At 37.8% G+C, this 14,430-nt stretch overlaps 2 protein-coding genes across 9 annotated transcripts; both read right to left on the bottom strand.

The window, feature by feature from the left end:
- Window positions 1-747: 747 nt before the first annotated feature.
- On the bottom strand, window positions 748-2,855 carry LOC309688240 (uncharacterized protein). The gene is made up of 4 exons (XM_082503849.1): window positions 2,728-2,855; window positions 2,468-2,556; window positions 2,080-2,279; window positions 748-1,049 (listed from the first exon to the last, which is right to left on the bottom strand). Exons 1-4 carry the CDS (start codon window positions 2,747-2,749, stop codon window positions 1,013-1,015), a joined length of 348 nt encoding a protein of 115 aa, XP_082359975.1. The 5' UTR covers window positions 2,750-2,855; the 3' UTR covers window positions 748-1,012.
- Window positions 2,856-4,060: 1,205 nt separating this feature from the next.
- On the bottom strand, window positions 4,061-14,254 carry LOC309688208 (uncharacterized protein). 8 transcript variants are annotated; one of them, XM_082503766.1, is made up of 26 exons: window positions 14,121-14,254; window positions 12,684-12,798; window positions 11,997-12,142; window positions 11,760-11,855; window positions 11,384-11,455; window positions 9,457-9,559; window positions 9,064-9,104; window positions 8,668-8,739; window positions 8,418-8,498; window positions 8,252-8,323; window positions 8,064-8,150; window positions 7,834-7,953; window positions 7,644-7,727; window positions 7,426-7,542; window positions 7,180-7,263; window positions 6,938-6,974; window positions 6,794-6,834; window positions 6,133-6,175; window positions 5,947-6,044; window positions 5,732-5,836; window positions 5,597-5,653; window positions 5,415-5,477; window positions 5,209-5,316; window positions 5,009-5,101; window positions 4,826-4,909; window positions 4,061-4,642 (listed from the first exon to the last, which is right to left on the bottom strand). In XM_082503766.1, exons 2-26 carry the CDS (start codon window positions 12,745-12,747, stop codon window positions 4,340-4,342), a joined length of 2,271 nt encoding a protein of 756 aa, XP_082359892.1. In that variant the 5' UTR covers window positions 12,748-12,798; window positions 14,121-14,254; the 3' UTR covers window positions 4,061-4,339. The 8 variants fall into 8 exon arrangements, with proteins under 8 accessions (XP_082359892.1, XP_082359894.1, XP_082359895.1 ...); XM_082503768.1 differs by having other exon boundaries at window positions 5,415-5,471; XM_082503769.1 differs by having other exon boundaries at window positions 5,415-5,468.
- Window positions 14,255-14,430: the final 176 nt, after the last annotated feature.

Below are 14,430 nucleotides of genomic sequence, written 5' to 3'. Positions count from 1 at the left end.
GACCACATTATCATAGGGTTTTTACCTTACTATATAAAGTGCCTTGAGGTGACTGTTATTGTGATTTGATGCTACATAAATAGCACTGAACAGAATGTTGTAATTGCTGTATTTGATGACCTGTAATTGGTTTGTCAATGACATCAATGTGTTAAACTGGAAGTTTCTTACATATCTGATCAGTGTCAGGCCAGGCAGAATTTAGGCTGGTGGTCCAATGTCATACCTGCTGAGTATGACTCTTTCTTTCCCACGTCAGTAGTTCTATCAATAATTTAGAGCAGGGATGTGAAACTCATTCTACATCATGGGTCACACACAGCTCACTTTGATGTTAAGTGTCTTTCCATATTTTTTAGGTTTTTGAAGTGTGATCAATTTATTTCTGGGATTTTTTTTTTTTCTAAGATGGCAAATATTTGTTCTTGCTTGTGCACGACTACTCTGCCCTCAACTGATCCATCCATCAACATAGAGGCCAGTTTCCAGGAGGAAAGAAAACACTTAACATTTTACATCAAATGATCTTTAATTCACAGTTTCACAGGAAAACTGCTTCTTTTAGTATACGTACACGCATCTAAATTAAAAAAAAACATTTACTTAAAAAACAAATTTAAAAATAAAAACCCAACTATTATTCATAAAAGTCACCGGTTTAAGAAGAAATATTCGAGTGGTTTATTTACTTTAGTCCAACTCTTTTTTATTTTACCAAAACAAAAATAAATGACAGTGACAGACAACAACGATCTGTGTATTTTTATTCGTTCTCATAACAGAAAGTATCTTCACATTTTTTTGCTTTATGTGGACATTACTGCCATCTTGTGGTGAAAAACCATACAGGCCAGGAGTGGAAAAAAATGGGGGTAAATCCTGCAGACCTACTGTTTGTTGTCAGAACATTAATTTCCAGGAATCATCGGTTTTGTGTACTTGAGACATCAACAGAAGGACAAAAAGAAAAACTGGCACACTCACTTAGTCGACAGATGATATTATAAAAAGACTAACATAGCAGTTTGGTCCCCGAAGAAGCATCAGTCCTGAAATGACAAAGGGAATAATCCCGTTACTGCTGAAAGGAAACAATGATTTATAAAGGAACACTTTAAAAGCCGGGGGGAGGGCAGGAATATTGGGAAATGTAATCAGGTCACGACTGATCCAAGTGTGGCACAGCTCTCATATCATCTGACCAGTTTCCTCTTCTGTAACACACTGGCTCATATGCGTGTAAGTCTTTTCATACAAATGTGAGCAACATGATTCTTAAAATAAAAGTGCAAGTCAGAGAAAAGGAATTCCTCTGAAAGACGAAAGAGTAGGTGTTCCCCTGCTGCGGGTTAGTCAGTCAGATCTGATCACAGTCTGAGCTCTTTAGCACACAAAGAGAGCTGGGTGTGTCTCATCTTGTTAAACTGCAAGTACTGGTAAGGCTGGTTATGGCTGTTCCACAGGAACCAAAGATTCGGCGGATAAGGGTTAGGGTTAGAGCAGAGGTGTGACTGGTTTGTTACAAGTTTAGCTGCAGGTTTATAACTACAGAGACACGTTCACACACTGAGCACTGACAGCTATGTGGAGGTGGCCTGTGTGTGTTCACTGTGCCAGCCCCGGTCATTTTAGTTACCTAAAACTAAAAACAAAAACTAGATGGGGAGAAAAGACTTTAATGAACTAAAATAAAAATTAAAAATAAACCTTTGAAAAAAATATTTTGTGAGCTTGGAAAAGGTGAATCACAAAAAAGAAATTACCTACTGTCCTAAATACATTCCTTCCAATAAAATAATAATAATAATAATAATAATACAAACTACACTAAAACAAGAGAATCCACCCTGGAAAATAACTTCAACTAAACCGAATTAAATACAAAAAGAAATCAAAATAAAAACTAATTAGAAAAATACGAAAACTATAACGACTTTGGCTACAAAATACTAATAATAAATACAAATAATAATAATAATAACAACAACAACAATAATAATAAAAATCAACTAAAACCACTTTGCCTGATCAGGAGATGAGGAAGTGATCCCTGAAACTAAACCGTACAGGTACACCTACCTCATCACTGCTGGAAGATTTGCCTCCATGCTTCTTCTCCTTTTCTTTTTCTCCTTCTTCTTCTCACCATGTTCCTTGCTGTGAGACTTGTCCTTATGCTTGTCCTTGTCCTTATGCTTGTCCTTGTCCTTATGCTTGTCCTTGTCCTTACTTCCAGACTTGTCCTTGTCCTTACTTCCAGACTTGTCTTTGCTGCCTTCCTAAAAATATACAAAGTTTACAATTAATAAATAGTTTTTTTTATGTCGTGATTATTGTAGTTAATCAAAAGTAAGGAAATACGAGAAAAACCGGTTTACAAGAGGAGATGTCAATTCTCGTCACCGTGTTTATGCAACTCCCATCCGTAGCGCACATTTTGTTCTGGAAAGCGAATTAAAAGTCTTACCTTGTCCTTATCTTTGTTCTTGCCCCAGGGCAAATTGAGTTCATCTTTCTGTGCTTCCTCCTTCTTTATCTCCTCGTCCTTACCCGCAGCTGCCAAAGACAAAGATGGGACAGGGTTTTAAGGACCATGTGTCCACATATCGCAATATGGAGCGCAAAACCTGTTCGCAGGTTTTGCGCGAACAAAAGCGCAAAATCTTCGAACAACAGAAGAGTGCAGCTAAAGAAAAAAAAACACGTAAAGCTGCAATATATTTTTACCTTCTGACAGATCGAAACTCATTGTGACTATTACTTATGCGCCTCTTCTCTCCGATTCCGAAACAGACTCTGTCAGCGAGCTCTCGCTGCTACTACTTTTCAGGAAATCTGGAGTGACCGACCGCACCTAAGTCACGTGTTCAACACCGCACCACGCCCCGCAAACGCAGTTCGTTCTTGCGGTGAGGTGAGAGGGAGACGTTGTGAGGTAGTGTTATATTTCTTATTTGTGCGTATTTGATACATAACCTTGCTCGCTGGCCTGTCCACCGTCCACCTGCTTCCCCCACATCAGCTGCGATAAGCTCCATCCCTCCTACCATCCTCCCGGATAGTCCCTCTCCTCTTTATTTCAAGGATGCAACAGTGTCCATGTTTTTCAAAATGACTTAAAAATTTGGATTATTCTGACTACAGAATAGTTTTCAACCCTTCCATGATCTTTTAAAGAAGAGGTAGATCATGTTCATATATGTCTTCTTCTTTGGATGATAGAGCTTTAACCTGCAATTGTGGATGGCACAGTGAACTGTGCTCACAGACAATGATTTCTGGAAGTGGTCCTGAGCCTGTGCAGTGATTTCCATGACCTGTAGTTATGTCACATGCTATAATATTACACATCTAAAACAGAAGATGGCACCAGAGCTTCTGTAACATAAATTTTATGCAATATATTCAGACTTTCTTTCTATATATTCAGGATTCATTTGATTTATTCATTCACTATATTTGAGTTTTAATTCAATATATACAGGCTTTCATTTAATTTATTTGAGGCTAATTCCATGTATAGATACACATACATATTGGAATCTCAAATACTGTGTGACAATGGCACTGCTGCTTTCTGAAAGACATATGGCTTGTGCTGCCTTGCTCTTAACTCCATGCAGCAGCAAAAGCCATTGGGTCTGGGGGAACACCTGCGCGTGTCACAACTGTGTCCCACTGTAACATAAATTCAGGCAACCATAATTACTGGGGCACATGGTCCACATGGGTCCAAAAATGACACAGCACAACACACATTTAAAACCATATGCTCAACCTAGTAATCAGTGCAGTGCATACCGCTTTCTATGTCAAGGGGTAACAGAGGTGATCAATTGTGGTTCAGCAATTGAATGGAGTTGCTAAAGAATAAAGCAACTCCTTTTATCTTTTATAATTTGTATTTCCTGACAGTAGTTTAGAGTAGTTACATGTATAAAATATTTACATTGTAATTAACTGTAGATATAGAATTTACTGCTTATAATGAAAGCAGCCTCTAGTAGAAAGTGCTGATGCACCAACTAGTAATAATAACAGCAAACACAAACCACAAACATGAATTCATGCTCTTTTATTTCTCAAACCTTTAACCTGTTGTGATCATAAATTGACATTTCCTCCACCAATTGACAAGTTTACAACTGTCAATTGTAAACTTGTCAATTTTAAAAACACAAATCTTTTCTCTCTAATCAAGCGGTGTATTTATTTTGTAAAATTTACTCCAATGAAATCATGACCCAAGGTAACATCATTAAAGCATTCATGATTACATTTAAGTGCTTCCATTGTGATGTAGGCCAGATTTTGGCTGATAACTAAGATCTATGAAATCTTAATATTGGTAAGGTCTGGGCCCTGACAGCAGATCCTTTGAGGTGAAGTGACTAGTGGAGTGTGTCGTGCTGTCTCCAGTCTTCTTCGGGTTGCCCATCAGGCTCTCCATGTAGCTGGGACGTTTGATTACAAGGGATGGCTTGGTGGCAGCTGAAGAACTCACAGGATGCAGCTTCAAGGCGGGAGATGTAAGAGACACATTGGGAGTATCACTTGGCTTGGAGCTGGCAGAAGGTCCACCACCACCTGAGGCTGAAATGCTGGTTTTAGAGTGGCTGCTTTGCTCACCATCAAGGTGGTCCTGGAAATGAACATTAACAATCCATTTTGAACATTTTTAGATTAAAAGCTTTTTTTGTTGTTTCTATTGATTTCACTTCCCGAGGAGCCAAAACTTCGGTAAAAAAGAATAACACTAAAATTATTATTTGTCATTTTTCTTTCATATAATCTGATGATATTAGCATGTTACAGGTCATTTTACCTGTTCCTCCCTTTTCTCACTCTCCTCCTTTTTATTTTCCTTGTCGCTGTCACTACCAGAGGAGCCTGAACTGGAGCTTGAGTCCTGCTCAGAGAGGAAGCATTAGAAACTCATCAACTCACAAATATGATTACCAAAATGAGCAGAGACACTTTTTTTTCCCATCACACAGAGTAGAACTACCTTCTTTTTGTCTTTCTTCTTCTTGTCTTTCTTCTTTTTCTTCTTCTTGTCATCATCACTGCTGGAAAAAGAACCCGAAGAGGAACTGGAATCCTGGGATGTAAATATGATAGTGAGGTCACACAATCATAAGACGGATAGGAACCAGAGTTTTGAAAATATACAAAGGAGGAGGAGGCAGTGAGTCCACTCTTCTTTACCTTTTTCTTGTCTTTCTTCTTCTTTTTCTTCTTATCCTTCTTCTTCTTTTTCTTCTTATCATCATCACTAGAAGAATCACTTGAGGAGCTTGATGAAGAAGAAGAATCCTGGACAAAAAACAAGGAACATATTTCATTTAGAGGAATTACAGTAGCTTATAAATAAATAAAGTCAACCTAAAACCTTAAAGTGGATGGCCCCTCACCTTCTTTTTCTTCTTCTTCTTCTTCTTGTCCTTCTTCTTCTTCTTCGTCTTCTTCTTCTTTTTCTAAATACGAAAACGAAGACTCAATTTAAATTGTGCAATCTTCTATCTTTCATCATTTTGAGTGCGGCAAATGTGTTTGCAAAGACGAAAATGGCAATATTTGTAGATGTTCTTCTCACCTTGTCATCATCACTATCGGAGGAAGAAGAGGAGCTATCATCAGAAGAGCTAGAATCCTAGAAAGTGCATCAGTCAGTCAGTAACAGAAATACACGATTTTCTGTAAAATATATATTTAGACTTTTTCTAGCCACCTTCTTCTTCTTCTTCTTTGTCTGCTTCTTCTTCTTTTTCTTCTTCTTTTTCTTCTTTTCATCTTCACTATCAGAGGAAGAAGAAGAAGAAGAAGAGCTGGAATCCTGTAAAAGAGTTGAACAATTACAAGTTTAATTTATTATTATTAGTATATATTATTATTAGTAGTAGTACTGTTATTAGAGTTCTGTATGGGTAGCTGACAATCTTTTACCTTTTTCTTTTTCATTTTCTTCTTTTTGTCCTTCTCTTCCCCTCCTCCTTCATCATCACTCAGGTTGCCATCCTCAGGTACTGCCTCTACTCCCCCTGCTAGACAGGAAACATCATTGCCATCAATACCATTGCCAATGCCATCAATGCTATTTGATCTATGTAAGAGCTAGAGAAGCATACATACCAGCCAATGTAGAGGAGACTTTGCAATCGTCTGAAGTTTGAAGCTGTCATGGGAAAGGAAAGTAACTATTATATCTTTTTCTTTCTGTCATGCCTTTCTATATAAAACCAGGACGTGGTCACCATGATGTGACCACTCCTGTTTGTAGGCTCCCTAAAGCACTGAGTCAGCTGTAAACATTTAATTTTTCTCAACATGGGGAGAAACCAAGGACACTGAAAACTCCTGTGGAATCATCTTTTCAATGAAGCAACAAACTCCAGAGCAAGAAAAATTAAACAAAAAAAAAACTGTAGGTCTTCTGTTAGCCACTTGAGGCTGATCCCAAAAACCTGTCAGCTCCATTAATCTCTCTCAAGCTTTTGTCTCTTGTGCACCGTCATCTTTAGCTATCCCGGTACTTCTTATCTAGGCTAGCAACTTGACAGCCACACAATAAATTTGCACTGAACCATTCTCAGCTTTATCATCTTTTCTGAGTCCAACAGGGCAATCATAATATATAAAAGGAACATCATGCAGTCCTTACTTAAACCTGAAACTGGCAACCGAGAAAAATTATCATGAATAAGTTTGCATCGGCTGTCGCTCTTTTGTTTGCACGTATTGAGTTTGTGCATGCAGGTGTAGTGTGAAAAGTATGCGTGAGCAAATATTTCACCTTGCCAGGAACCTTTTCATCTGGTCCTGGAATCACACCACCTACAAAAATGGAGAAAAGGCAACCAAAAGGATCAACATAATGTAAATGTTTGGCTACTGTGATTTATATTACTGTGCACAAGAGCAAGTAGAAAACACTCACCTGCTGCTGACAGAACAATATGACTCTGCTCTTCATCCTGAAAGAAGACACAGAAGCACACGCACACAGTTAAGCTAAAAAAATAAACTTCACAAACTTTCAAAATGATAAAAGCTGAGTTGTTAGGAATCATTTCCTGATAGTGAAAAGCCAGTGAGAGGGCAAATGTGTTCACTGTGGGCGGGTTATCACAGAGCAACAGGACTGATGCTTTTATTAAACACAAACACAAGTTACTTTACTTTTTTCTCATCGTCCTCCTTCTTCTTGTCCTTTTTCTTTTTCTCCTTGTCACTGTCAGAAGATGAGGATGAAGAGCTGGAATCCTGCATTAAGGAAAAGAAACATCATTCATCTTGTTGTTTAAATAAAGAAATGAAACCCCTATGGTAAGGTTTCTTCTTCATTGTTCATGCCTGGATACTGACTGTATATTTTGTAACGTCATATGAATGTAAGAGGACAACAAACATCCACATCTGTTTTACCTTTTTCTTGTCCTTCTTTTTCTTCTTCTTCTTGTCCTTTTTCTTCTTCTTCTTTTTCTTCTTCTCATCCTCACTATCAGAAGAAGAAGAAGAGGAGGAGCTATTTGAGCTGCAGTCCTGTGGAAAAATGAATATATTTAAAACAAAATATCATCAATGAACTGTGATACAGAAATAGAGAAATTAGTCAGTTGAAAATTAAGAACCTCAGGCATTACCTTCTTCTTTTTCTTCTTCTTTTTCTTCTTGTCATCCTCGCTGTCAGAAGAAGATGAAGAAGAGGAGCTATCTGAGCTGGAGTCCTGTGGAAAAACAAATGTATTTAAAACAAAAAAGTCTTAATGAACTTTTAAACACAAGTGAAATAGAAAGATTAGTCACTTGAAAATTAAGACGCTTGGACAATACCTTCTTCTTTTTCTTTTTCTTGTCCTTGTCCTTTTTCTTCTTCTTTTTTTTCATCTTGTCATCCTCACTGTCAGAAGAGGATGAAGAAGAAGAGCTATCAGAAGACGAGGAGCTGGAGTCCTGTGAAAGGAAAAAATATAGTTAACACACAAAAATCTCTTTAATAAATGAGTTTTAACACAGAAGTAAAATACATTATTCACTTGAAAATTAAGAAACACGGGGAATACCTTCTTCTTTTTCTTCTTCTTCTTGTCTTTTTTCTTCTTCTTTTTCTTCTTGTCATCCTCGCTATCAGAAGAAGAGGAGCTGGAGTCCTGTGAGAAAGGAATAAAAAGTATTCACATAAAATCTATTTCTGTCTGCACATTAACACAGACACATCAGGCAGACAGACACATCATAGTGATGTTCATACCTTCTTCTTCTTCTTTTTCTTCTTCTTCTTCTTGTCATCTTCACTGTCAGAAGATGAAGAAGAGCTGGATTGCTGTGAGAAAGGAATAAAAAGTATTAAGTATAAATCATTCTCTGTCTTTTTCCTCAGAGTTACATACATGTGGTGACAATGGTGAGTTTCACACCTTCTTCTTCTTTTTCTTCTTCTTCTTCTTTTCGTCCTCACTGTCAGATGATGAACTATCAGATGATGAGGAAGAAGATTCCTAGGACAGAGGACGTATAATACATATTCATTAACATAGTCTACCATACCTACCATAGTCTACCTTTGTCTCTGTCATTTGTCATTTATGGTATGTTGAAATTTGATAGTCTTATTAAACAATTAGTCGTCGTAAAATTTGCCAGTTTTGGAGGGGAAATTAAACCCACTTTCTTCTTCTTTTCCTTCTTCTTCTTCTTTTCCTTCTTCTTGTCATCCTCATCATCTGATGAGCTAAAATCCTGAGACAAATAAAAATAAAATTACAATGATAAGTTTGGAATGTTTTGATGTATTGTGCTCTGTTTTTCACACAACCGAGTGGATTGGTGGATCGGTACACAGGACCTATATGATTGATTCAAATTAAGAATTTTTTTCTCTGCTAAACATGTACGGCATGTAAATTATGGTTTGCAATACATTTCTCATGAATCTGATGAAATCCTGATGAAAAAACATGTTGGTCGATTAATAAAGCTGTTCTCTATACCACAGGTGTTACTGGAGCGTCGACCTCTTTAGCAATGCAATGTATAAAATTACAGACTTGAGTTGTTTCTCACCTGACCAAGATCGTCTGCATGTTTTATTTGGCCATTGGAACCTGGTAAGATTGAATGCAACAAAATGCAATGCATTAGTTTAATCATTCTGGAAACAAAAAGACATTTTGTTATGTAAACAGCTGGTCTACTATGATCACAGAATGTGGGGTTGCAGGATGGTTTAGGACATGTTGTTATAAAGGGGATCTAGACACAGCCCCCATTCTGGCTTTGTGAGCTGACCTCAGCACTACTCCACGATAACCCAATGAATGTTCAGTATCTGTTTGTGAACGGCAAATTAAACAAACTAGCCGTTTGATTTAATTGAAATTTCAGGTTCATCGAGCGAACGCTGCAAACCAGAAATCAAGAACAAACTGTCATCGTGAAATAGCGTAGATCACCTACCAGCCTGAGATATGACGACACTGTCGTGGATATACTCTTTCTCCTTGTCTTTTTTCTTCTTCTTTTCCTTCTCCTTTTTCTTCTTCTTCTTTTTCTTTTCATCCTGCCAGGAAACATTGAACAGCAGTTGTTTCGTAAATGCATTTTTATTTCGCGTGTATTCATGCAGTGTTGCATTTGTATTAATAAAAAAGACTCGGGAGAAGGATTCAAAATCAGACATCAAAACCAACTCACAGTATGCACATCCACGCATAACCATGCATGAGCAGTGATGCGTGGAAGCATGCACACAATGGATATGTTACTGTATTCTCGTGATAAGACACATAACTTTCTCAGAAACAACTCATGGGTAGCTGGATGAGATCCAAAAGATATCATTGTTAATGGGCGTGTTCCTCTCACATAGTTTGTCATTTCAGATCAGGACATTAAAGTCTATCGCCTGTTGAGAAATCATTTCTGCTGCTCTGTATACTTATTTTTGAGACCTTCTACTTCAGTAAGTTAATTAAAGTCACAATAAAGCTCATCAGTTGTTAAGTCCTATCCAAGGTGACCCACTAGGTGGTTAACTGGTTGTTGTTTGTGTCTTTGACCTTTGTCTTTTTATCTTAAAATCATGCAATAGCAAAATAACTGGCTTTTCCTGAGTCTCCAGTCTTTACACCCACATCATGTCATCATATGACTGCAGTCATCTAAAAGTTGCAAAATTGGAAAACTAGACAAAACTGGAATTGCGAGTCATTGTGTGCTCCTTGAGTTATTTTAAGAGCTGAAATTGACAAGAGCAGGGAGAAGACTGGCGTGCTTATCTATCAGTTTGCTGAGAGACAGGATAAAAATGCAGTTTTTAGATTCAATCCACCCTAAATATTCACTGAACAGACAACATCTTTAGACAGTATCCTCACTGGAGGCAGATACATAATTAAATGGGACAATCAATCCCATGTGAGCCGATTTGAAATTGTGCTTCCAGCCAAGGACTTTGTATAGCTGCTTTTCGTAAGGATTTACATAAACAAAACTGCAAAACTCTCCAAGTGTTTGGAAGGGTATTCACATAAGCAAACATCAATTAATGACTGTAAGCAATGTTGTCATGACTAAGTCATGTAATGGCAGCACCTGGTAAATGACAGGTTAGAGCAGGCATGGAGCTGCAAGGGAGTCGTGTTTTTCTACTTGGTAATAAGCACATACAGAAGCTACATGTGAGCAAGAAAACCCTGGCTTCTCCTAAAACCTGAATCTATTAATAAAGGTGAAAATTCTAATGAAAACAGACCAGTCACATGATCACAGAAATTACACACTTATTCAGATTTATTACATTAGAATTGAAGGCTCTAGATCAGCCATCAATCATTACAACTTACTTCTGTCGAGGGTCTGCTGTTGTGTTTGACTTTGTGTCTCATGTGTCAACATACAGAGAACAAAAGCGCTCTGGACAGCCCTCACAAAACTCTTTTGGATGCCTGACCTTAGCAGGAGCTTTTAAAAAAGGCTCTCAAAGACCCATCACAGGATCTGTGGTTAGGTGTAAATGTGTGTGTCATGCATGTGGGTGTGCGGATAAAACTGCTTTGTCACTTTATCAGCAAAACTACAATTTACCAATAAACACAAAGTGCTCTGCACGGATGCATCAGCAACATTTTGGTGCACACTTTTGCTCGCACTGACTAGTTAAAAATGCCCCAGTGTTACAAGTGGTGTGTGACAAACTGTGACCTCCATATCAAATAGTGGTTGGAAATAACACGAGGCATTCGGTCTGAAAGTTGAAGTGGCTGTTCGAGAAGTGTTTTTCTTCCATGGCTCCACATGTGAAGATCGCATTTATTTCGATTTCTGTTGAACAAATAATTTTCCTCTTGAAACCCTGATCAGCACATGCCAATCTGCAATTTACCTCACTATCACTGTCTGAGGAGCTACTGGAGGAAGATGAAGATGAAGAAGAGGAGGAGGAGGAGCTGGAGCTCTGTTAAGAAAGAAGGAGAAGATTAGTGCTTAATTTTACGTACAGAAGTTTATGTAAACAATCTTTTGTTTATGAAACGATACATGAGAAGGAATGAGCCATGGCCAACACGCCCCAGTGAGTTTCTGTCATACGAGGGCAAGTTGTGTCTGTGACTGCATATGGGAGAGGCCCTTCAGGCACTTGGCAACACACATTGAGTTAACTTAGCAGATACCAGAAAACATTTACAAACAAAAAATTCCAAATACAATCAATACCGTTTTCATCGGCAGTTCACTTTAATGAACTCTGTCACACTTACTTTCTTCTTCTTCTTTTTCACCTTCTTTTTCTTCTTTTCTTTCTTGCCGATACCCTCATCTTCGCTGTCTGGAGAGCTGTCAAGTGAATACATCTCCTGGTAAACACAAGAGAGGAGAAAGTACATGTGTTATCTTCAGTGGGGATATTGAGCCTGTGAACAGAGCTGCTTTAATTGCTTCACTGTCATTAGATAATGGAGAAGTCACAACATGTGTGCTTTGTTTCTCCTGCTCACCTCATCTCCTGTTCCTGCAGGTTTCCCGATCTGAGTCTTGTCTCCCTGCGTCTTGGCCAGCTCCGCAGGCCCTTCTACTTCAGCCGGGGGCTGCGAACCGCCAGAGGGCACCGCTGCAGGCTCGACGCCTGCAGTGTCTCCTCCACCTGCAGTTAAACAATTCAGGTGAGCAGTGTTACAAATATCTGCCTGAAAGACATCAATTTTTCTGAACGCTCAACTAATGAGTAATCTGTATATACAAACATCTGTCTTATCAGCCTATTTTTAACATGCACTTTTAATAAAATATTAAAATAAATAAAAAACACATATGACAGCATCATATGCCAGGACGTCCTTGTTATCCAACTTTCTTAAAAGGACAGCCAGGTTAAAACAAAGAAATTAAAAATCAGTCATCAACACTAAAACTGTGCCTGCATATACTTTATAGTTGGCTATAAATCAGTGAATACTCTAATAATTAGCAATTTGGGGAAGTGCCACACCCCTGACAGCAGAAGAAAGGTTTAAAAAGAGCCTGCTGTCTACAAATATGAAGCGGTAGGAGTGCATCAGCTGCAATCTCCCTGCAGCGGTTATTCTGCACATTTAAAAAGGCATTATCCAAAAATAAATACATTTAATCCACACTTTTCAAACTGTAAAAGAAAAAAGAAACAAGCCAGTTAACAAATAGCAAACCTTTGAGGAGGGTGGACTCCATTTCGGTCCAGTTCTCTCCTCTGTCCAGGAGTCCAGGTCTCATCTGACAAAGCCACCTGATCACATTTATAACAAGGTGTGGGTGTGTGGAGCCCTGGGGTGGAGAAACAGGGAGAGCCAAAAGCAGAAACTTCCCCACATCAGTTTCAAAATAAAGGTCACTATAAAAGAAAGTCACCAATCAGTTCTGACTGTTATCTTTTTTTTGTACCCACTACTTATTTTTCACCACGAAAAGTTCACGGCTGTCTTTTAAGAGGATAGCTGATTATCTGATCTAATTCTCTAAATTGTATTTATTTGCCTCAGTCTTATTCAGAAAGCTGCTTACATACATTGTATTTGACTGTCACCATCTGTTTGTGTTAGTTACTTAGCTTGAAAGGCTGGTTTACCTGTGCAAACAGGTGGTGCTAGTTTTATGACTGGAATGTAGCCTGTGGGTATTATCTGCATGAATTAAAACATTTGGAAAGTGTTGCAGAAGGAGGATTACCATTGCTCTAGCAGGTCAAAGCAGGGAATTATCAAAAAAATAAATAAATGTAACTATCCATGATTCCAAAATGTAGGAATAGGTTTAGGGGAATAAAGCTCTTTGCCTTTAATGTGGAGCATTAAAGGAAAAAATAGAAAGAGAGAGAGAAGTGATTTAATCATGTTGCTGCTATGTCGCCTCCTAGAGGAGGATCATGGTTAACTTAAAACCACAACATTCTGCTAAGCAGGGGTGTTCCTGGGCCACATACAATCTTTTTGATCTGGAGTGAGAAAAATAAAAATAAACTGAGAAACTTTATTTAAAAAGGAAGGATTTGTGTTATTAAAATTTTATTAAAGTGCAACAAAGTGCATTCTGAAGATGTTTAAATGCTTAGAAAAACTAAAACCATGAGTCCAAATGCAATTTGCCCCATTCAAAGTTTTGCCAAATGCTAGAATGCAGTAAAATGCAATAGTGCTTTCCGAAAGTCTTTCAAAGGTTTTTTCCCACCCATTTTCAGTCCAGTTCTTGTACAGACCCTTTTTAGAAGTTTCTTTTTAAACCCACTTAACGCTGAGCTGTGAATTATTCAAGCATAAAAAATGTACCTGAGCATTTAATGCCCTTCAAGAGGCCCGGAGAAGAATAGGCAATGTAAGAAATGACAAGAAAGCTTGGCTAAGAGAGTTCAGGCTGTTGTAAAGAATAAAAGTGTTCATCTTAAATATTGACTTTCATATATGTTATTATCATACAAAGTCTTTTTGCCTTATATACTTTTTTCCATGCATATTTGCACATCTTCAATAAACCAATAAAGTGAGACGTGGCTCAGAGAACTGTAAGGACTTTACTGCAATTTTCACACTTTGCAGTTAGTCAGCGGGACAACACAGGCCCTTTCACTGGTCCCCGAGCCGCGTGTTTGATACCTCTGAATCTGTTTCTTCGTCGCTTCCGTAGTACAACTGGTCAGTGAAGTTAGCTAAAAAGGCTACAGGCTTGAGATCCGGAAATGGGGGCTTAAATAAGAGCGAAATGAAGTCCCACAATACCACTTGAAGATTAAAAAATAATAATCAAAATGCATTTATATATATATATATATATATATATATATATATATATGTATATATATATATATATATATATATATATATATATATATATATATATTATTTATTTATTTATTTATTTATTTATTTTTAATTCCTCTTGAATACAACTAATATGTGGAAAGAG

Source organism: Aulonocara stuartgranti, assembly GCF_965226115.1.
Source record: "Aulonocara stuartgranti genome assembly, chromosome: 14".
Taxonomy (NCBI): Eukaryota; Metazoa; Chordata; class Actinopteri; order Cichliformes; family Cichlidae; genus Aulonocara; species Aulonocara stuartgranti.
Note: the sequence above shows the minus strand (reverse complement) of the source record. Positions and strands in the feature narration are given on the sequence as shown.